General features: G+C 51.0%; 2 protein-coding genes across 2 annotated transcripts in view; both read right to left on the bottom strand.

Annotated features, from left to right (window-relative positions):
* The window catches only part of LOC144138495 (pre-mRNA splicing regulator USH1G-like), a 235,448-nt gene that overhangs the window by 103,149 nt on the left and 110,726 nt on the right, over positions 1-21,573 (bottom strand). The gene's annotated exons all lie outside the window — the stretch shown is intronic.
* Positions 18,040-21,098, bottom strand: LOC144138950 (pre-mRNA splicing regulator USH1G-like). Its single transcript, XM_077671461.1, has one exon. It carries the CDS (start codon positions 21,096-21,098, stop codon positions 20,394-20,396), a length of 705 nt encoding a protein of 234 aa, XP_077527587.1. The 3' UTR covers positions 18,040-20,393.

Consider the following 21,573-nt stretch of genomic DNA (forward strand, 5'->3'; position numbering starts at 1 on the left):
CATTGAGAAGTGGGAACTTTTTGTAATTGATATTCAGTGCTGGTGAGGTCGACAGACAACAAAAGGACCGTCCTGCACTTCAAACTAATTCACAGAGAATAAAGCTTCTTCCCACTATGACGAAGCATGTAGAGTTGAGCAGGTTCAGGCGGTAAACATGGTTTAACATACCAAGTAATTCAGAGTTTGAGCACCCCCCTACAAGAAACATGGCAAACCTGTCGTCAGTTCGTACCTTTCATATCTTTCTCACCGTTTGTACTCTTCATGCACGTACCGAGGATTTTATCATGGTAGGTGATAGGAACACTTTCAGCTGCCTTATTAAGTGTTGCAAGTTGTAGTTGCAGAGGTCCAAGCTGAACAGATGCGTGTGCCTTTGGTGAATGAAAAGTTTGATATCTACCTGAAATGTAGCCGTACGGCTACACAGAAAAACTGCACACCTTTGTCTGAAACTTCGCAGTAAAAAAAAAAAATTGTTCCTGTCCGGAATTCCTGTCAAATGATGTCTTCTCAGAAGCTCGGTCCATCTTGGGTGCTCCCTGAAAACCGTTTTCCATAGATGTGCGCTGTAGTGGAAGTTGTACATTCCTTCCAGTTGTTTCCCCAACTTTGTTTTTTAAAGGGGCCCTGAAAGGCATTTTGAGCACACTAAATGAACTAGCGCAACCGTTAGATTGGGTCGTCAACGTCCTCTGTGCCAAGTATTACTATTTTACGCGCAGCGGAAAGCTCACACTTTTGTTGCAAAGTTTGTCGTTTTTTTCTCACCCTTTCCTTCGTGTTTTTGGACGCCGCCATCTTCACATGTCTACAGCATCGATTCCCAGATGTTCGTCATGAGCTAGACACCCTGCTATTGGGCGGCTTTTTCACGCACTTCCGGCAAAGAGATGAGTCGTCTGCTCAGCGTCGGCTCACCGGCTTATCTGCCAGCGGAGTGCCGGAGTGCTTGGGCATTTTACGACAAACGAAACAAGTGTAAAACAAACGCTTAACCGTTTGTATTGAATGCAACACGGCCATAACACGACATTGATATCCTGTTACCTGAGTACGTTCCATAAAGAAAGCGTTGAAACCCTATGGCACTTCTTTCGTGCAATCGCAGAGAACGCCCTGCGCCGAATGCCCGGGTTTGACGCATACATTTTATTCAACTTCAAAACAATCCAGAGATGCGTTTCTAACGAACACAACGTCACAACATGCGTTGAAAGTCTGAACCACGATTGACAGAGGATGGGTTGCCTCCTGCCCGTCGTAAATTCGGTACTCACCTCGCGCGCGCTTTGCGGGGACGAACAGCAAGTCACTTAACTCTGGCGCACAAGCCGATGGCTTTTAGCCACGCACACTGCACATACCCCATACGAGGTTGAGTCGTACGTCGCTCGAGAAAGATAATCCAGACCATGGGAAGCACTATCCACCCGCAGAAGCACAGCGGCGCATTTCATCGCGAAACAAAGGCGTCCACAACACACACACCATCGCCTCCTGTAATGCCAAACGCATCTCGCACTTCCCAATGGGAATGAATGATACGCCTGCAGTGCCCACATGTCGCGCGGTGGGGCCCCGAGCTGAACCGGGACCACGGAACCGTAACTGACTTCTAAGCGGTTTGTGCCTTGTTGCCAGGCAACCGATGTTTGAGATTGTCAAAGAAATGGCGCTCGCTTCAGCGCTAGAAAGCTCAGAGCCGCGGCGGAGAATGTTTTGCCAACGTTGCCGCTCTCCACCACGCGTCGCCCCAAGCTGAACTGGTCACATGATTGAAGCGTTTTGTGCACGGGTTCTGTATCAGTTTAATACGACTATTTCATGCCGCCGGCAGGAATTACCACCGCCGCAAAATAAGACCCGGCACCAACGGGGCCACATCTGATACGGCGCTTTTTGGATAAACAGTGCGCGGTGCATCAAGGGAACGAGCGCACTAAAGTCCCTCGATAAACGCCGATCGAGGGACTTCAGAGCGCACGACCCTCCCCGTGCGGCTGCGAGTTCGCCGCCGATAAAAGGTCGTGCCGCCAGCAACGTACACCGCGAAAGGGCAAGGCGAGGCCGCCGCATACATGCGGCCAGATTTTTCGTTCGCTTTTCCAGCCTTGAGCGGCGCAGTGCGGGATTCATGGTGTCAACAAAGCTTGCCCGTAGCAGACGATAGTCTGATCAGCGCAATAGCGGAAGTACGTCACCGCTGCGGAGCGCAGCATCATGGGAGGCAAGGCTAGCGCGCCGTCAGCAGCGGAGAGTAAGTCGAAATGAGGAGGAAACGCGAAGCGACGATAATGCGCGGTTTTTGATTTACGATTTCTCAGCTAATACTCATCGCTTTAACAAAATTATTGCGGGAGGAGATTGCAAATACATTGCTTTATTTGGGTAGATGTACATCCATGCATCGGCGGAAGGTATTTCAGGACCCCTTTAAAAGTCCACATCATGCCTGTTACCTTCATTGGAAACGGTGCCATAGTTGGGTGCTTGAGCATTTGAAATGTTAGTTTATTTGTGACTGGCTGGATTTGACCAAAATTCGTGTGCTAGCCTAAAGGACCTGCTGCGGTAGCTCAGTGGCTAAGGCGTTGCGCTGCTGAGCACGAAGATGCTTGGTTCGATTCTCGGCGGCGGCGGCTGCTTTTCTGATGGAGGCGAAAAGCAAAAACGCCCGTGTGCACGAGATTTTGGTGCACGTTAAACATCCCCAGGTGGTTAAAATTAGTCCGGAGCCCTTCACTACGGCGCGCCTCATCGCTTGCTTTGTGTCAACGTATTAAACCCTACAATCAATCAATCAATGCGCCCTAAAGGTTCTATTCACTGGTGTGGCATGCATGTGGGCAACCCTATGTGCGGCAGCGTCTGTACCATGTCGGGCTCCATGAGATGGCGGTAATGGACGTTTTTCTAGTAATCCGCGCATGCACGGGCTGCTGGTCCGCCATTTTCGGTAGTTGCCTTGGTCACAATTTCCAAAACATCGCTCCCTCAGCTTGCTGCTTGCAGACCAACTGTGCTTCCTAGGGCTTGTGGGAATGCTCAGTTATTCCCGCATTCCTCCGAAGCGGTCCCACTCTCGTGACGGGTGTCGCGGCGTGCATAAGCAGTGGGAGGCAAGACACGGCTGTTTCGTTTTCCCATGCGCCGCATAGCTCGCGGGGGCGCGCTGCTGTCTGTTGGGGGAGCGGAGGAAGTGGGGGTGGTGTTGCCTTCGGTCTTCCGCCAAAAAACCCGAGGGGACGCTCTCTCGGGTCCGGACCACCGAAGGAGACTGAAGGAGGCCACCCCCGCTCCGTCGACCAGGGTCTCTTTGTTCTTTGTTGAAGCATCCCCAGCCCGGGTAAGCCTACCCGACCTTTCTATTTTTTATGTACGCGTAATCAGAGTTATCTAGTGTGTTTTGTATGTTTTAGTTAGTCAATAAATGTGTTTGGTAGAGTCCGGATCTCCGTTTTCGCCCGAGCCCGCCGTGGCCGCTGTCCAGCGCGCCGCATGTTGGGATCGCTATCTGTCTCGCGCGGGAGCCGCTAGGCGAAGCCCGCTTCCCAGGCTGAGCGAGTAAGGCAACCCCATATCTTGGCGCATCAATGTGGGGCGAAATCGGCAGACCTGGACTCTGTTTGCTAGAGTGTACGAACCCGGGCGCGAGAACAAAGGACAGTGGCAGGCGAGCCTGACCTCCAGGCTGCGCGAGTGTTGTCGGAGCTATCGGCTCAGCGTCGTTTTCTGGAAAGCGCCAATTGGTCAGGCATTTCCACGGTTGTCACCGGGAACGGGAATTACAGACTTTTCCCACCTGGTACGGCAGACGCTGCCGAGACTGTTTTGGCAGGACATGGGTTGAGTCCGGAGGCAAGCCAGCGCGGGTTCTTAACGCCGCCCCCTGCCTCTACCGTTCGAATTGGCACTAGTCAGCCAACGACAGAGGCACTCTTGCAGGACGCGATGCGCCTGCTTGAGAGTATGGCGTGCGTAGTGCTGAATAGGCTCCAGAGCCTAGCGCAGGCGGGGAAACCACGCGTAAAGGTGGACATCCCCAAGTACAGTGGCTACCATGACAGTGCCAGCGCGAATGATTACCTGAACCATTTGCAACACTACCAGCAGGCGGCGGGGCTGATGGAGGCCGAAATCCTCAGCCACATAGTCCCCGTTTGCTTGACGGATGAGGCGGCTCGATGGTTCAAGCTGGTGGGAGAGCGAGAGTGCACACTGGAGGGCTTCCGAGCGAAATTCCGCGACGAGTCTCTCCCCGCTAACTACGAGTGGCGGCTGCGCCGGGAGCTTGAGCTGGGTACCCAGCATCCAGATGAATCCCTGCTGGAGTACGTGAGAGCGATGGAAGATCTCTATCGCCTTGCTGACCCCCGAGCCACAAACGCAGAGAAGGTCGATTGCGTGACGCGACAGGCGCACCCGACATTTATGGCCTACTTGCAAGGAGGGAGGTTCAGGGATATCGAGGAGCTCGCCGCAGAAGCGAAGCGCATTCAGGGCGACATTCTCGCCGCGCGTGTGTACCGGCCCCCACCGCCCGCGGCACACTCATTAGAGCCCCGCTGCGCGTGGAACGGAGGGCTCCCTTTGTCGCATTGGAGCAGACCGGATGCTACCGCTTCGTACACGGATGAGCAACCCCGAGTCGGGTTTCGACTTTCAGACCGGCCTCTGGACCCATATTCCTACGCGTGGCGGACTGCACAATCTGGCGCGGAGAGTAGCCAGGTGCAAAAAGAACGCAGTGGGGGAAGAAGGCCGGATAGGAGAGATCAGCCAGCCACAGGAAGCTCGGCGGGACGGAATAGTGGGCACGAGGCCGGAAATAGCCAGCGCCAGGTTCGCCAGGACTTCGGCAGGCAGTGCTACCGTTGTGGCCAACCAGGGCACTTCGTCCGTGAGTGCAGGCACCCACCTGTCCATCAGCAGCCGAGAGCGGGAAACGGCCATGGCCGCCGTTAAGAAATACCGAACAGCTGACGGTGGCTACGAGCTGTACCGAGTTACTTGCGCCGCTGGCTTGCCGTACGGGACAACCTGCCGACTCGCCAGCACCTTTCATTGAGCTGATGATAGCTGGAAAGAAATTTTCCGCATTGCTGGACACAGGAGCAAGCGCTTCGTTGTTCAGCGGTGAGGTATTGGAGCACCTCCGCAGGAAAAATATCAGGCTGAGAACGTGCGACACGAGTTTCCGGCTTGCGAGCGGCACGGCGCAGTCGAGTGGCGCATCAAGGCTAGTGATGCGTTGGGAGAGACGCGTAAGGCCACAACGCCTAGTACATCTCCCGGGTCTGTCAATGCCTGTCATCTTGGGGCGGGATTTTCTGCTTAAAGGGGCCCTGAAAGGTGTTTTGAGCACACTAAATTGACTAGCGCAATCGTTAGATTAGGTCGTCAACATCATCTGTGCCAAGTATTACTCTTTTACGCGCAGTGGAAAGCTCACACTTTTGTTGCAAAGTTTGTCGCTTTTTTCTCACCCTTCCCTTCGTGTTTTTGGACGCCGCCATGTTCACATGTCTACGTCATCGATTCCCAGATGTTCGGCGCACGATAAAGATCCCCAGGTGGTCAAAATTAATCCGGAGCCCTCCACTACGGCGCGCCTCATCGCCTGCGTTGCGTCGGCGCGTTAAACCCCACAATCAATCAATCAATGTTCGTCATGAGCTAGACATCCTACTATTGGGCGGCTTTTTCACGTACTTCCGGCAAAGAGATGAGTCGTCTGCTCTGCCAGCGGAGTGCGGGAGTGCTTGGACATTTCACGACAAACGAAACAAGTGTAAACAAACGCTTAATCGTTTGTATTGAATGCAACAGGGCCATAACACGACATGGATATTCTCTTGAGTACGTTCCATAAAGAAAGCGTTGAAGCCCCGTGGCACTTCTTTCTTGCAATCGCAGAGAACGCCCTGAGCCGAATGCCCGGGTTTGACGCATACATTTTATTCAACTTCCAAACAATCCAGAGATGCGTTTCAAACGAACACAACGTCACAACATGCGTTGCAAGTCCGAACCGCGATTGACAGACGATGGGTTGCCTCCTCCTGCCCCTCGTAAATTCGGCACTCACCTCGCGCGTGGTTTGCGGGGACGAACAGCAAGTCACTTCATTCTGGCGCACAAGCCGAGATGGCTTTTAGCCACGCACACTGCACATACCCCATGCGAGGTTGAGTCGTGCGCCGCTCGAGAAAGATAATCCAGACCATGGGAAGCACTATCCACCCGCAGAAGCACAACGTCGCATTTCATCGCGAAACAAAGGCGTCCACAACACACACACCATCGCCTCCTGTAATGCCAAACGCATCTCGCACTTCCAAATGGGAGTGAGTAGTATGCCTGCAGTGCCCATATGCCGCGAGGTGGGGCCCCAAGCTGAACCGGGATCACGCAACCGTAACTGACTTCTAGAGCGGTTTGTGCCTTGTTGTTGCCAGGGCAGCCGATGTTTGATATTGTCGAAGAAATGGCGCTCGCTCCAGCGCTAGAAAGCTCAGAGCCGCTGCGGAGCATGTTTTGCCAAAGTTGCCGCTCTCCACCACACGTTGCCCCAAGCTGAACTGGCGTTTTGTGCACGGGTTCTGTATCGGTTTAAAATGTCTTTTTCACATGCCGCCGGCAGGAATTACCACTGCCACAAAATAAGACCCTGCACCAGCGGGACCACATCTGATACGGCGCTTTTTGGATAAACAGTGCGCTGTGCATCCAAGGGAGCGAGCGCATGATCCCCCCGTGCGGCTGCGAGTTCGCCGCCGATAAAAAGTCACGTGCCGCCGATAGCAATTAACTCCAGCAACGTACACTGCGAAAGGGCAAGGCCAGGCCGCCGCACACATGCGGCCAGATTTTTCGTTCGCTTTTCCAGCCTTGAGCGGAGTGCGGGATTCATGGTGTCAACAAAGCTTGCTCGTAGCAGACGGCAGTGTGAGCAGCGCAATAGCGGAAGTACGTCACCGCCGAGGAGCGCAGCATCATGGGAGGGAAGGCTCGCTCGCCGTCAACAGCGGAGAGTAAGTTGAAAGGAGGAGGAAATGCGGCGCGACGATAATGCGCGGTTTTTGATTTACGATTTCTCAGCTAATACTCATCGCTTTAACAAAATTCTTGCGGGAGGAGATTGCTAATACACTGCTTTATTTGGTTACATGTACATCCACGCATCGACGGAAGGTATTTCAGGACCCCTTTAAGACAGGCATTGTGATAGACATCAGCAGTGGCGGATATCGAGAGCGAGCAACTGGTGCCCTTAAACGTTTTACAAAGCCGCCAGGAGCTTCGGCGGTGACCAAACAGTTGCCGAGGGCTGAGGAAATGAGAGCGGAGGATGAGAAGCAGCTCAGGCCTCCCCAACCGTCCGAAGCTGCTCCGAGGAGGCGTGCAGCCGGGACGGGGGAGAGACAATCGGATGGGCGCCCAGCCGCAGAGGACCATTGCGCTGCCGTGCAGGGGGCGAGCATACACCCATTGTTGGCGGATACCAACGGTCTTTCTGGGAGGGAAAAAGAGCGTTTGTCGGCAGTGTTGCACAAGTACGACGCGATGTTCACTGATTGTCTGGGCCGAACAATGCTTGTCAAGCACAAAATTGACACGGGGGACGCCCTGCCGTGGAAATGCAGTCCCCGGCCAATTAGTCAGGCTAAGAGAAAGGGTCTAGACAACGCTTTAGACGAACTCCTCGACACGGCCGTTGCGCAACCGTCAGATAGCCCATGGGGTTTTCCTGTTGTGCTTGTGGAAAAAAAAGATGGGACATAAGAAAACAGCCTTCACCTGTCACAGAGGACTGTTCGAGTTCACCCGAATGTCCTTTGGTTTGGTCGGAGCGCCTGCGACCTATCAGCGTCTAATGGACCGTGTCTTGGGGGATGCAAATTGGCAACACGCCCTAGCATACCTCAATGACATTGTACTGTACTCCAAGACGTTTGAGGAGCATGTAGAGCACCTGAAGGATGTGCTTGAGAGATTGAGGCTAGCAGGAATTACCTTGAACCCAAAGAAGGCGCAGATTGCTGCAACCCGAATAACGTTGGTGGGGTTCACGATCGATGAAGGCCGCATTCTACCATGCGAGGATAAGGTTCGAGCACTGCTAGAATATCCATCGCGAACAGATGTCAGCGGCCTGAGGAAGTTTTTGGGAATGTGAACTTTTATCGCCAGTTCATACCAGATTGTGCTGAGCTGCAAGCCCCTCTAAGTTGCTAAAGAAAGGGCAACGTTGGAGTTGGGGTCGCGAGCAGGAGACTGCCCTGCGCAGGCTTGTTAGCGTGCTCGCGGACACGGCTGAGCTACAGCTACCCGATCTGAACAGGGAGTTTGTAATTCAAACTGATGCTAGTGACTTGGGCCTTGGAGCAGTTCTGCTTCAAGAGCACAGAGGCGTACTTTGTCCGGTAGCGTTCGTGAGCCGTTCGTTGACTCCCGCAGAGAAAAACTATTCGGTGACCGAAAAAGAGTGTCTCACGATTGTGTTTGCTCTGGGAAAGTTTGACTACTATGTCGATGAAGTGCCATTTGTGATGGAGACGGATCACATGGCACTAACCTGGCTGAAGCGATTGAGTGAGCCAAGCGGCTGCTTAGCAAGCTGAGCCTTGCTGCTGTAGCGCTACAACTTCACCGTGTGCTACAGGAAGGGAAAGAACAATGTCGTGGCGAATGCACTGTCACGAGCACCGGCTCAGGGCGAGAGGAGCGAAACGACGCTCTCCCCCGGAACGAGTGAGGAGGCTGGGAGCTGGAGAGAGGAGCTCCGAGCCTCTGCCCACGGAAGGGATGCGGAAGAGTGCCGATCCCGGGCAAAAGTGTGAACCACTTGGAATAGAGTGGGGATCGTGTTCAGCAGAAAAAAGCTGTTCGAAGCTCAGCAGAAAGATCTGTTTTGTCGAGAAGTGTTCGATGGGCTCTGGGAGCCGGGCGGCACGGCCGCGGCGCACATGGAGGCAGCTGGTATTGCTGTCGGTGTGGAACGCTCAGCTGGTACTGCTGTAAGCTCTGGATTCTTACCTGATGGACTCTGACAGCGTTCTGCTGAGGTATATTCCTTCCGAGAACAATACACTTGACTCGTTCAAGGTAGTGATACCACGCACGTTGAGAGGAGCAATTCTACGCTACTTTTCATGACACGTGCATCGCTGGACACGCAAGCGGCCCTAAGACTTATTTGAAGTTGTGTAGTTTTGCAACCTGGCTTGGCATGAAACGCAACGTGATTCGGTACTCCCGCTCTTGCCATGTGTGCCAAAGTGTGAAGCCCCGTGGCGGACGACTGCCCGGCCTCATGCAGCCAATCGAGAGCCAGAACCCCTGGCAAATCGTGGCGTCTGACATCATGGGACCCTATCCCACAACGCCAGGAAGGAACAGGTTCCTGTTGGTAGTCACGGATCACTTCAGCAAATGGGTGGAACTGTATCCTCTCAGAAAGCTGACGGCACGGGTGATCATGGAGAAACTGATGGAGGTATTCACGGGGTTCGGCTTCCCCGGGCAGCTAATAACGGACAATGCGTCCTATTTTATTGCGAAGTCTTTCGTGGATTCTTGTTCTGCCCTGGGCACCAAGCACAGGAAAACAACCACCTACCATGTCCAGTCCAACCCTACAGAAAGGGTTAATCGCAATGTCAAGCACATGCTTGTGGCGTATTCGGCGAGGCACAAAGATTGGGATGCCTATCTCCCGGAGCTAGGGTTTGCTGTAAGAACTACACTGAACCGCTCTACTGGGTATACATCAACGTTTCTCAACCTTGGGAGAGGGCTGCTGAGTCCGATGGACCGAATTCTGACGGGCCGCAGCGGAGCGGCGGTCGCACCATCAGCAGGCACTGAGTACGTGGCTGAGCTGCGCTCAAAGATGGCGGAGGCTTTACGCAAAGCTTGCCAAAATCTCAAAACTGCTAGAGCACAGCAGAAAGCGCAGTATGACCGCTCGCACCAAGATATTCGCTATGAAGTGGGTGACCTGGTGCTGCGAAGGAACCATGTACTGAGTGACACCAGCAAGAAATTCTCAGCTTCGCTGGTGCCAAAGTGGTCCGGTCCGTACCGAGTGAAAGAAAAGTTGTCTTCACTTGTGTACAAGCTGGCGGACATGAGGTCAAAACCTGCCGGAGGGCCAGTACATGTGTGTGACCTCAAGCGCTACACAGCGCGAGGCGGAGAGTGGGGAGCAGACGAACCTCTCGCCGGGCCCCGGGCAAAGCTAACGCGTAATCGGGGCCAACCACCGAGCCCCGGGTCACGCCGGAGCTTGCGAATCTGACGGAAATAGCTTCCGACGGTTCAGTAGTGCACTAAACGAACAGGTATTTTAGCAGTTGTATGTATTTTAATCTTGGTAAACGCAAACTCCGTGCTGGTAGATACAACCCATGTGCTATTGGCAATGTGCTTAACTCCTACCTGCGGTTGGGGACACATGTCGCTTGCAGCCTTTCTTAGAGCCTGCCTGCAGTCCAAGCATGATGAACGGGCAGAAGAACGCCCCGAAGCGCCATCGCTCGACGTCATCATCGTCCGCGGTGGTGCTCTTCCACCACATGCCTGCAGCCTCGATGGGTCAACAACCGGCCCCACCAACCAAGGAGCCATAGTACTGATACGTGGCTACCTGGACCTAACAGGCGGGGACCGATGCGCCGGTCGGCTATGCTTCGCGGAGGCCCTGGAAGCGGCAGGAGCGGGCTCGAGTTGGAACTCCCGTGGCGTGCTTGTACCGGCCGTTCCAGGACCAGACCGTGGCTGATGCCGACCGCAGGGCCAACGGGGCGTGCCTTCCCCTCCCACCAGGGACCGAGCTCTGAAAATGCGGGGCGGTGTTGCTCCACGAGTCCCACAAGAGGGGAGAACTCCATCGTGGCAGGGTGCCGGAGGAGCCACGGCAGGCAGCAGCGGGCCACAGCGAAGCGGCCAAACGAATGCTCTGCAGGGTCTAGCGCGAACCTGCCTATGCAGCAGAATGGCTGCTTGCAGCGGCTGGCCGTTAGGCCGCTGGGGAATCTGCGCCTCCGCGCCGCCGAAAGCAGTGATGGTCCACCACCAGGCACGAATTGGGGGTCTCGATAGGAGTCGCGGCCCGCTGCCGGAGTGGCAGTGCCAAGCTGAAACAAGCCCGGGTCGGCAGAAACCCCAAGGCCAGTGCTCCTGCCCCGCTGGCCACCACTTCCGCCGCCGCCGCCGCTTCAGCGGGAATGGACTGTGCCCCCGAGGCAACGCTGCTCGTCCAGGGCACGGCGGACTCAAGCCCTGCCGATCCGGAGCCGGGAGCTCTCCAGCCAGCTATGAAGGAGCCGGCCGGGGTCGGTGTGTCGACGACGGGCACCCCGCCCCGACCAGCCTCCCCGAAGGTGCGGTGGGTGCTGTCGCCACGGACGATGCCCTACGTGCCATGGACACCGGTGAGGAACCACCATCAAGTGGCCGAGCCAGGGGAACCTGTCGGAGCGGTAGTGAACTGTGATAGCAAGACGCTCGCGCAGGACATGGACGTTGAGGTAGCCTACTGGGAGCTTGTGGGGGAATATTTTTTTTTTTAGGTACTGAGATGTAAACCCGGGTTGGGGATTGCTTTAAGGGTGGAGGGGTATGGGAATGCTCAATTATTCCCGCATTCCTTCAAAGCGGCCCCGCTCTCACGACGGGTGTCGCGGCGTGCATAAGCAGTGGGAGGCGAGACACGGCTGTTTCGTTTTCCCGTGCGCCGCGTAGCCCACGGGGGCGCGCTGCTGTCTGTCAAGGGAGCGGAGGAAGTGGGGGTGGTGTCACCTTCTGTTTTCCGCCAAAAAACCCGAGGGACGCTCTCTCGGGTCCGGACCACCGAAGGAGGCAGAAGGAGGCCACCCCCGCTCTGTCGATCAGGGTCCCCCTTTTTTGAAGCATCCCCAGCCCGGGTAAGCCTAATAATCAGAGTTATCTAGTGTGTTTTGTATGTTTTAGTTAGTCAGTAAATGTGTTTGGTAGAGTCCGGATCTACGTTTTCGCCCGAACCCGTCGTGGTCGCTGTCGATCGCGCCGCGGGTTGGGATCGCTATCTTTCTTGGGCGGGAGCCACTAGGCGGAGCCCGCTTGCCAGGCTGAGCGAGTAAGGCGATCCCATAGGCTGCACGTTTTTCTTTCCTCTTTTTCGACAGCTCATAGTGAATTCATACGAGCACACAAAAAGGCTTTCAAAGGAAAAGGGCAAAAATGTTTGAGGCTGACCACGCTGTGAGCTCATGGCTACCCACGAGAGAGTAACGGAAAGGAGAAAAAGGGACGGGTTGACCACTGCAGACCTGTCACGGGAACGTGCACCTGCTGCCGCGACATTCATGTGAAAGGGACGGGTGATGGGTGGGTGTGGAAGGGACTGCAGGACAATAATATTTTGTGCGAGGGTTCTCCGAAAGCGAAATTTTGGGGGGGAGTACCTTACTGCCATTTTTAGTTTGCCATAGCAGCCGCTAGGATGACCGGTACTGGAAAAAGGTCCACTGGCCGGGCTGGCGCCTGATGGAGCGCACCACATGACAACTAAAGCTGTTCACATTCCTTACTGTGGCCCACTGCACATAAAGTAATACATCGACGCCAAATACTGTTCCATGCAGCACCCTAGGATCTTTCTATCACCAGACATGGTTGAAATTGTCGCGTGACTAGGTAGAGCGGTAAGAACTTTGGAGCCTTGTAACTGTGTTGTGATGGAACAGGTTGCGTGTATGCTACTGAAAGCCTGTCGCTTGTTCAAAGACAACAGAAATACTGTTTCCGACAATTTCGCCATAGGGAAGCCAAACTCAAGCAATTTGTTCGAGGGGCGCTTGCAATTCGCCAGTGCTTGTGCCGACTAGGAGTGCGAGCACGGCATGTTTCTGGAAACGGCCTCACGTGCACTAGCTGCTATGCTGCACACCACATAATTTGAGTGTGATTATTAAATAGATCTGCTAACATATGGCCAAGAAGTGGGTTGAAACGGCACAGACAACGTGCCCCGGTGTTTTTTCTTTTCTTTTTCGTTTTCCTGCGATGTTCTTCCGCAATGCGCAGGCACAGACATGGTGGTTTCCAGTGTTACCTAGCAAAGAAATCACCCTCTAATCTTTTCAGTGAATACCGTCGATTGGGCCACACCCCGTTATGTGTGGAAGGTTCTTCAGTGTGATTGTGACCCGTTTATTAGAGCAGCCATGGTCGGGAAGATGGTAGTCCTGCGGAGCTGAACCACTGTTCCAGAGGAGACTGCAATCACTGCGCCTTTGGTCTGCTTCTGCCCGGGCTTGGCTTGCGACGTCGGTGTAGAAGTACATGTAAAACAATAAAAGTTTCCAAATGGGAGGGTATACTTCAAGTTCCATTGCTTTCTAACTGTACGTTGTGTAAAAAACTGTTTCGGCAAATTGCTTTAAGTGAATTTGCTCGGTAGCAAGGGGCACAATAAATTGTCCCACATTTCATTCAAAGCAGCTCTTAGCAGAGCCTAACTGCTGGAAAGCACAGTTTTTGGTGGTGGATAGATACCTTGCGTTGTTTGTCCATTAGCTTCTTCTTTTTTTTTTCTTTTTCCCCACAAGGCAGGCATTTCTGCACTTGTAGCAACAGGCTTACAAAATAGTTTGCCATTCCTACAATTTCTATTCTAACTGCAACCTTGCAATGCTGCGTATGCAGTACAACTTGGTGGGACGGTGGTTGTCGCAGTTGACACTGTCTGCTTCTGATTTAAATACCTTGTACAGGAGCCGGATGGGGATGTGTGGGGATATGAATGTCTTCATTGGTGTGTTTAAAAGTTGCACTACAGCTGGAAGGTGTGTGTGTTATGAATGGCTTTCCCAATAAAATGACTCTACTGAACATGCTTCTGCTTTGGTATCAATGGGCTGTGCGTGAGCTTCAATAAGGGCTTCACTGCTGACATATTTCTTACACAAAAACAGGCTATGTTGAGGCACTCCGGAAAATATTCCTAAATAAAAAAGGAAAGAAACAACAAAAAAGCTGACAGCACATGAACGCTGGGTAAAGCGTAGGAATAATGCCTAGGACAGCTACCACCTGCAACAGAAAAAAGTATTTTGTGGCTGCCCTCAGTGAAACGAAGAGTATAAAGCATAGACATATTAGTTTTTCCTTGGTGAGGTGGCACGTCGTCGCTCCGTGTCGAGGGAGATACCACTAGCAATCAATCAAGCTGAGTTCGTCGCTGCAACTTTCTTTGAACTTTTTTTTTTTGCGCTGTTTTTTTTTTCTTGAAGTATTAACCAGCTAGCCTAGCTCTGCACCGTAAGCCAGAAAATATAACACGGTGTTTGCAACGACCGGTGATTGTGCCAAACTTTCTTGGCTATGCATAAAGTCGATGAGTATAGCTCTACTTCCTCTGCACTGTCCATGCTGTGAAGTTACTTTACAAACAAAATGACAGGACAGGTTTTTTTTTACACGACACCAAAGCCCCGCAGAAAAGCGAAACTACCAAGAGATCTTGCTCAACTACAAAGCCAGGGTGGGGGCAGTATTTGCAAAATGCGGTTTAGAGGGTGGGGTACATTGCATGCAGTAGGCAGGTATTGTTGGGGTAAGAGTTCATTTGTAGTCGTCGGAATATTGTAGCTTCGGTTCTGGATAGGTGTGGGTGGGTTGCTAAGTATTGTTGGCGCCTGTGCCTGTAGTAGGTGAGTATGTCGGCGTATTTTCTCAGGGGCGTAAACTTGAGGATGTTGTCATGTTGTAGGTTATCACCCTGGTTGTAAACGGCCCAATGTGTATGGGCGCAGGCAGCGGCATGTGCCGACTCATTTCCTTTGAGGGTTACAAAAAAACAACTTGATTAAGGTTACAATAAAATGTTTTATGAAGAATGATAAAATACTGTTTGCTATAAGTAGAAATTCATTGAAGGATTAAAATGGTTTTGACACTAGTTAAGTGGCCTGTTGGAAATCATTGGCAAAGACTTATATCAGACAAATGCAACATTTTGTACAGCTTCAATCGTGTGAATTAGCAGTGAACGGTTTGGGCCCTAAATTCAGCAAACATGGTTCAGCTGGGGATGTATGTTTGCAGAGCACAACAGTAATAAAAAGATGAAAAAAAAAACATTATCAGGCACACTTAGTTACCACCGAGGTATTAGTAGACAGAATAGTAACAAAAATTATAAAAGTTCAGATGCTTAAACTATGAGACACTTTACTTGCTATGGTTTACATTTATTAGTACAGAGCTTTATGTTGTGCACATAGCACCATTGAAGAATGTTACACCCATGCGTGGATTCAGCACAGCAACTTTTACGGTATAATGCACAGCTTCGAACAGAAGAGAACATTGCACAAGCTGTTGATTTATACATAAATTAAAAAACGAGAGAATTTAAAACGAAGTTCTGAGGCTCGCTGAATTAATGGACTGAAGGGTGAGTCGATGTTGCTAAATTCTAAATTCAATCGCCATGTTGAAAACGTGATAATATTATTCGTTTTTTGAACCAACCTTCGGTACTCTAGTTATTATGGAGGAAGAGTGTGTCATATACAATCAAACGCCTGTATAACGAAGCGTGTGGGACCGCAATAATTGTTCATTATACACGTCACCTCGTTACATGCGTCGCCCACTTCACTGACCCCCTATAACGCTGATGAGCATATTGAGAAAAACAATGTTTATTTGCATCACTATCAAGCTCCAATGGGCAAAAAAGTCAACAATTTCCTTCTCCACAGTAGTATGATGTACTAAATGTGCAAGCATCGCCGAACTGCTGCTGTCGAGGTTCACGGCGTGCCGCGACGCAAGGAGACGAGATATACATGTATATGTGCAGCGCGTCATATGCAGCGCATCATGCGTATGCGCAGCGCTATCGCTTCACGGGCAGTCGTAACGCCTGGCTCCTCTGCAAGCTGTTAATCACAGCTCGCCTGATCATTTCTGGCGTCCCTTTCCTCTAATACTGTATTTGCACGACTCTAATGCGCCCTCTATTGTAATGCGCAAGTGAGTTGACTCTAAGAAAATGTGAAAAAATAATTTGGCGCCAATTCTACTGTTAAGATGTAAAAGACATGGCACCAGTACTTGGCGTAGGACGTTTTATTTGACGCACGTAACTGTGGCAGCAAACATCCATTGTGCCCCATAAATTTGCCTATCCAGATTCTGGTATTATTAAAACAAAGCGGGGAACATTGATAGCCGGTTTCGGTTTTGAGCCCGGTTGTAATGCGCATGCAAGTTTTAGGGCTGCTTTTGGCGAAAATAGGTGAGCGTTATAATCGTGGAAATACGGTAGCCTCAACAGTGTCGTCAGTCATCAGATCACAGAAACCAGGACCTGGTCGTTCAACGAGACGTAATCGTCGGCAGTCACAAGCAATGTTGCATCGCAGCATGCACTGTACGTGTGTATCAATTCCTGCAGATCCCTGGCAGGACTGCATGACTCACAGCCGCTGGCACACCTGTCAGCAGTGTCGTCAGCTTCAGTGAAGCCAGCACTGTGTCACTGGGCCACGGAGACGCACCCCCGAAGCGATATCGAACAGCCTGTTGCTCGGTTTCGGTTTGCTGCTACGCGTTTCGACGTGTGCAAATAGTCGTATTCATTATAAAAACAACAATTCAGCAATTGGGAATGCATGAATTTCTTCGTTAAACAGGCAAATTCGCTGTAACGGTCTTTGCTGTAGTGGCGTTCACAATACAGTAAAAGCTCGTTAATTCAAACTCGGTTAATTCGAACTCGCGTTCTGGTCCAGGGACAGCCCTGTATATTTCAATGGGGGAGAACTCCCGATAATTCGAACGTGTCGTTATCCAGGCCGGTTATTTTGAACTAGGATCCCCTGGTTTCCCTCGCTCCTCGCTGAAGAAGTCGGCCCAGAGTGATTACAATGTGTTGCAAATCCAAACTGAACCAAATTTACGAGATGCAAAACAACGAAACAGAAAAACAGCAGCGTGGCATGCGCACTACGCTCCTGGAACAGCTTATTTCGCGTCTACAGAGGGCGCTGCGCCAATGGCTCCAGTGCTCCAGCACATGCCATTATTACTGATGAAACATTATTTCTGAAATCGCCTGCCACAAACGTGTTGTAGCGCCTAATTCGCGATAACGAGTGCAGAGGTGGCTTCTTTGTGTTCTGCCTGCACAGCGTGGCGCGATTTTCATTCATTTTAGCGCCCGCCTGCTAATTCGAACTCCGCTTAATCGGAACAATTTTATTGTACCCTTTGAGTTCGAATTAACAAGCTTTTACTGTGCACAGGAAACGTAGACATCTGGCCAGGCCACAGGGCATGCGTCGCTGTACAGGCTATTTCGTGGAAGCAGTGTTCGCTGTCGCGGAAGCGAGATTGGTAAGACAATAGTCCAGCATGTAGCAAAAATTCAAGAGCAGTGAAAGTTCCAAGGCTTACAGTCCAGCTGACAGCGGAAATTTCGGTGCAGCGAGAGTAGTAATACTATAGTCCAGCTGACAGCAGGAATTTTGGTTCAGCGAGAGTAGTACGGCTATAAGGCGACAGCAGAAATTTCGGGGCAGCGAAAGTAGCAAGGCTTGTCTAGCTGACAGCGGGAAGTTTTCGGCAGTGAAAGTAGTCATGCGGCTGATGGCGGAAATTTTGGGGCAGACTTAAGTAAGCAGACTTATAGCCTGAAGGAATTTTTTTTTTTTAAGTGCTCCCAAAAGCTCGTCGCTGCCTCTGTCAATCAAATTCAATCTGTGTATGCTTCACTGCCCTGCTTGAGTTAACAAGCACTTTAACCACGTGTTATGCCATTGACAACTACAAAAAGAAGGCATCTGGTGTAACAGTATGATAACAGTTGCTCGAGAAGATGATAATTTGTCGAAGTCATGTGGTGTTTGGTCCATTGGTATTATTATGCATTCTTGTTTTGCTCATTGGAATGAGCTGTACAAATTCTGTCCAAACGCTGAGTGTATTTATTCCTTGGTGTTTGATGACCACCAAAAGAGAATGCGAAATGACACCGAAAAGCACAGGATGCAAATTTGATTCATCCGTTTATTTCCAAAATGCACTGTTAACGGAATACTTCTCCTGCTGCTCGAGTGTTCATCACTGCACTCGTGCCAACGTAGTAATACACGGACACACACACACACACCTCTGAAGCTGACAAGTGCACCAGAGAGTCACAGTCGAAGCTCACTCAGTGTGCTGTCGGAGTTCCTCCAGGCTTCGGTGCAGCACAGGATTCCGAACCGCTGACCACCAACAGCACTTTTCTGGTTAACGCCGCAGGCAGAAGGTCAGCGTCACTAGCTCATTTGAGCCACGGCTTCACAGTTCTCACGCCAAAAAAGCACACCTCCATGCCGGGACCTTCTGTACACAGCGGACACACCACACGAGTAGTAGGAAGGATCACAGGGAAAGATGTGGTCAGGCTATAGCTATATCTGTGCTGGCGTATTTAAGCCTACAGGCAAAGCATGAGTAGTAGTATAGAACCCTTCGCTCATTCAGAAGCATGAGCCAAGGAGTGTGGGGTGGTGTGTGCAAGTTGATACCAGAGAAGGAAAGTTTGTAAAAATATCTCTCAGGAAGCATGATATTCTGGTAATGTTTCTTTGCCTCAATATGCTGCTTTTGTGCATTGTAGTAAAACCATGCAGTGCCCTTTGCCATTGGCGCACTTGGCGCAGAGCTGCAATTATTGGTAAGCACTTGAATAGAATGAAACCAAGCATTTTGCTCTTTGAATACAACTTTGTAAATTAAAATAATATGAAGGAAAACGTTCCCTAAAAAACCACAGTTTAGATACTTCTTTGGCTGCACTTGCCAGAACTTTTGTTCCAGTGAGGCTTTTTGGTAAAAGAGGAGAGAATATTGCTGCCCTTGTAAAACACATAGAAATGTCAGGGATGTTTGTTCAAAGCTGACAGAAAAGCACAGTGCATGAACAGTGAAAAAAATGGTTGCGGCTTAGCATTGTATTACACTGCTGTGCTAATTCGGTGTGGTACCGTCGCATCCATGTTAATGACCTTAGCACAGTTGAGCTTAAAGCCCACTTGACTCCTATTATGCAAGTTCGGCTCGCTGTGTGAACACGCGCTTACGCACTGTAAATACATCATCATAATAATCATCTTAAACATCAGCTGATGTTGACAAACAATTTTCATATTTCACTTTCATTCAACATCGTTTTTTGAAGCATTCCATCCAGTTTTTGGGCTACTGATGTCTGCCTGCTCTGACTGTCGGCAATGACTTTTAAAAGTAATGGCTCGAGAAAATGGTTCAATTAGGTATAAGGTTACGCAAGAAAGAACAAAAGCCACAATGTGTTATCCTTACTTACTCCCCTATCAAACTAGCAGCCAAATTTCCACAAATGAAACGTCTAGAATACCCAAACGTGACAGTTTTCAATGCCGAATGAATTAAAAAATTGTAAACTTCTGTTATGATGGCAGGTCACACAGCCAACTATCGGTATTTCGAACTTGCAAGAGTACCAACGTTTGGGCGAATTAGGCGAAAAATCGAATAAACCAAAGTCAGAATGCATAGCTTTAGAACTTGGCAGAACCGCCAAATTTGCTCAAATTAAGTTTGCAGTCAAAGTATCTAAGCTAGAATGGACAAATGTTGACTGTATAGTGGCAGCCCCCGTCAAAAATGAATGGGCGAATCGCAACACGAGCGTACGACTGAATCACTCAGGCCTTTTATGCTAACTTGAATTTCCAAGGTTCAACAGAAAATTGTAATGCCTCAAGCAAACTGGTATACGCACTTGATCAAGAACGTTTTCAAACTAAACAAAGTGGAGTCGTCACAAATCAAATCGCTGACAAACGCGACCGTGTGCACAGAGTCAATCTAAGGAAAACATTTGCAACTTCAGAGGCTTTGAAGAGTCTTTAAGACAAGAAACTTAGGTTTATATTTGTGCATTTACGGACAACACCATGTCCCTGACTTTTTCGAAGGAGCACAGAGCACAGGTTCTCTGTTCCCTGGACAGCTGACTTATTTCAGTTTGTGCTCCCTTCTGAATGGCTGGCATACAGACTCTTCAATAGAAGTCACTGGCAACTGCTGGAGACACTAGAGTAAATCATTTCCTGCAACAAGCAAAAGCCAGCTTGGCTGCTTTTGTTTCTGCCGATAGAAAAAGAAAGGGAGACATAAAACAGTCGCTCAAAGCACACAAACACTCGTTCTTTCCTGGAAAGAGTCCAGTCATCTTCAGAGCTGGTCACACACGAAGAAGCACCAGGAAGCGGCAATCACACGCAAACAAAAGAGAAGAAGACGAATGCTACTTCAGCTGTCGCACAAATGCCGAGCACGTCGTTGTCCGCCGCCTACAGCCTCGAGTCGGCAACTTCGCCGGGGTCCGCAAACGCCGATCGCCGCTGCTCCACCGCCCTGATCAGCTTTTTCCGCGGTCCCAGAGGCACGCCCATTGCCTTCAGGTCTTCCTCCCCGAGAAGCATGAGCGCATCCAAGTCGACCTTCTCCCTCGAGAACAGTTCAACGTACTCCGCCAAGCCGTGCGCAGCGAGAAAGATCACCGTCGCTGGCGTCGCGTTCACATCCTCCTCCTCCTCCTCGTCTTCTTCGTAGTACACGTCTTCGCCGTCGTCCCACGGCAGGACTCCCTGCCTCTGTGCCAGGCTTCCCGCCGACCCGATGGAGTCGACGACGCTTCCGCAGGGTAGCGCTATGCTCCCCTCCTCGTCGTCCATTCGGCAGGAGGGCAGCGAGAGGAGTGTGCCGGAGATGGAGTTCCGGAAGGCGACGCTGCCGAAGCCGGGCCGCTCGAAGATGCTCGCTGGGACCGGGGCTGGCTCGTCCTCGCCGAGACCGGAGTCCGGGTGGGCGCCGAGGTCGGGCTCACTTGCCGCCCGAGTGAGGTCGCCCGAGGCGTCTAAGAAGTTGGGGAGCCCCGGTCGCGAGGGTTCCTCGGCGCAGCCCTTCGGAACGAACACCACCTCGGCGTCGCGCTGGAGGCCGGTGAGGGAGCGGACGGACTTTTTTCCGTCACCCTCGATGCTCCGCACCTGCATTCAGGAGAGATATCTAGTGTTTAGTGATGAGTGCAACGATGGTAGGCCAAAAAATGTGACCGACAGTAAGGTGATGGAAAACAACCAGGACGTGCGAGCTCATATATTTCTTGGCACTTGTTGTATTGTTTTGAAAAGACAATATTAATCACATACATGTGGAAATCCCCAGCAGATGACCAGATGATATTTGAGGCGCAGCCCATCATCAACAAAAATTCTGATATAAGACAAAAAACCTTTTGTTATGACACGTTATTGTCCCTACTATATTGTGATCATCACTGGTCTGTATTGCTGCTTTACCTGATTATTTGTTGACATCATGGTGACTGGGTCGTGACAAAAATATCTTTCAGACATCCTATCTTTCAAGTGTTCCCACTTATGCTGTTCAAACCTGCGCCTTAAGTGTTGTAATGTTGCTTTCTTTGAAAGGCAGGAGGCACTCAGTTGAGCTGGTAAGGTATTTTTT

Source organism: Haemaphysalis longicornis, unplaced genomic scaffold, assembly GCF_048455015.1.
Source record: "Haemaphysalis longicornis isolate Haplotype H1 unplaced genomic scaffold, Haemaphysalis longicornis Haplotype H1 scaffold_5, whole genome shotgun sequence".
NCBI classification, from domain to species: domain Eukaryota; kingdom Metazoa; phylum Arthropoda; class Arachnida; order Ixodida; family Ixodidae; genus Haemaphysalis; species Haemaphysalis longicornis.

What these genes read in the sequence shown, in the direction of transcription:
- LOC144138950 (XM_077671461.1), bottom strand. Translation starts at nt 21,098, where the DNA reads ATGCAGGTGCGGAGCATCGAGGGTGACGGAAAAAAGTCCGTCCGCTCC.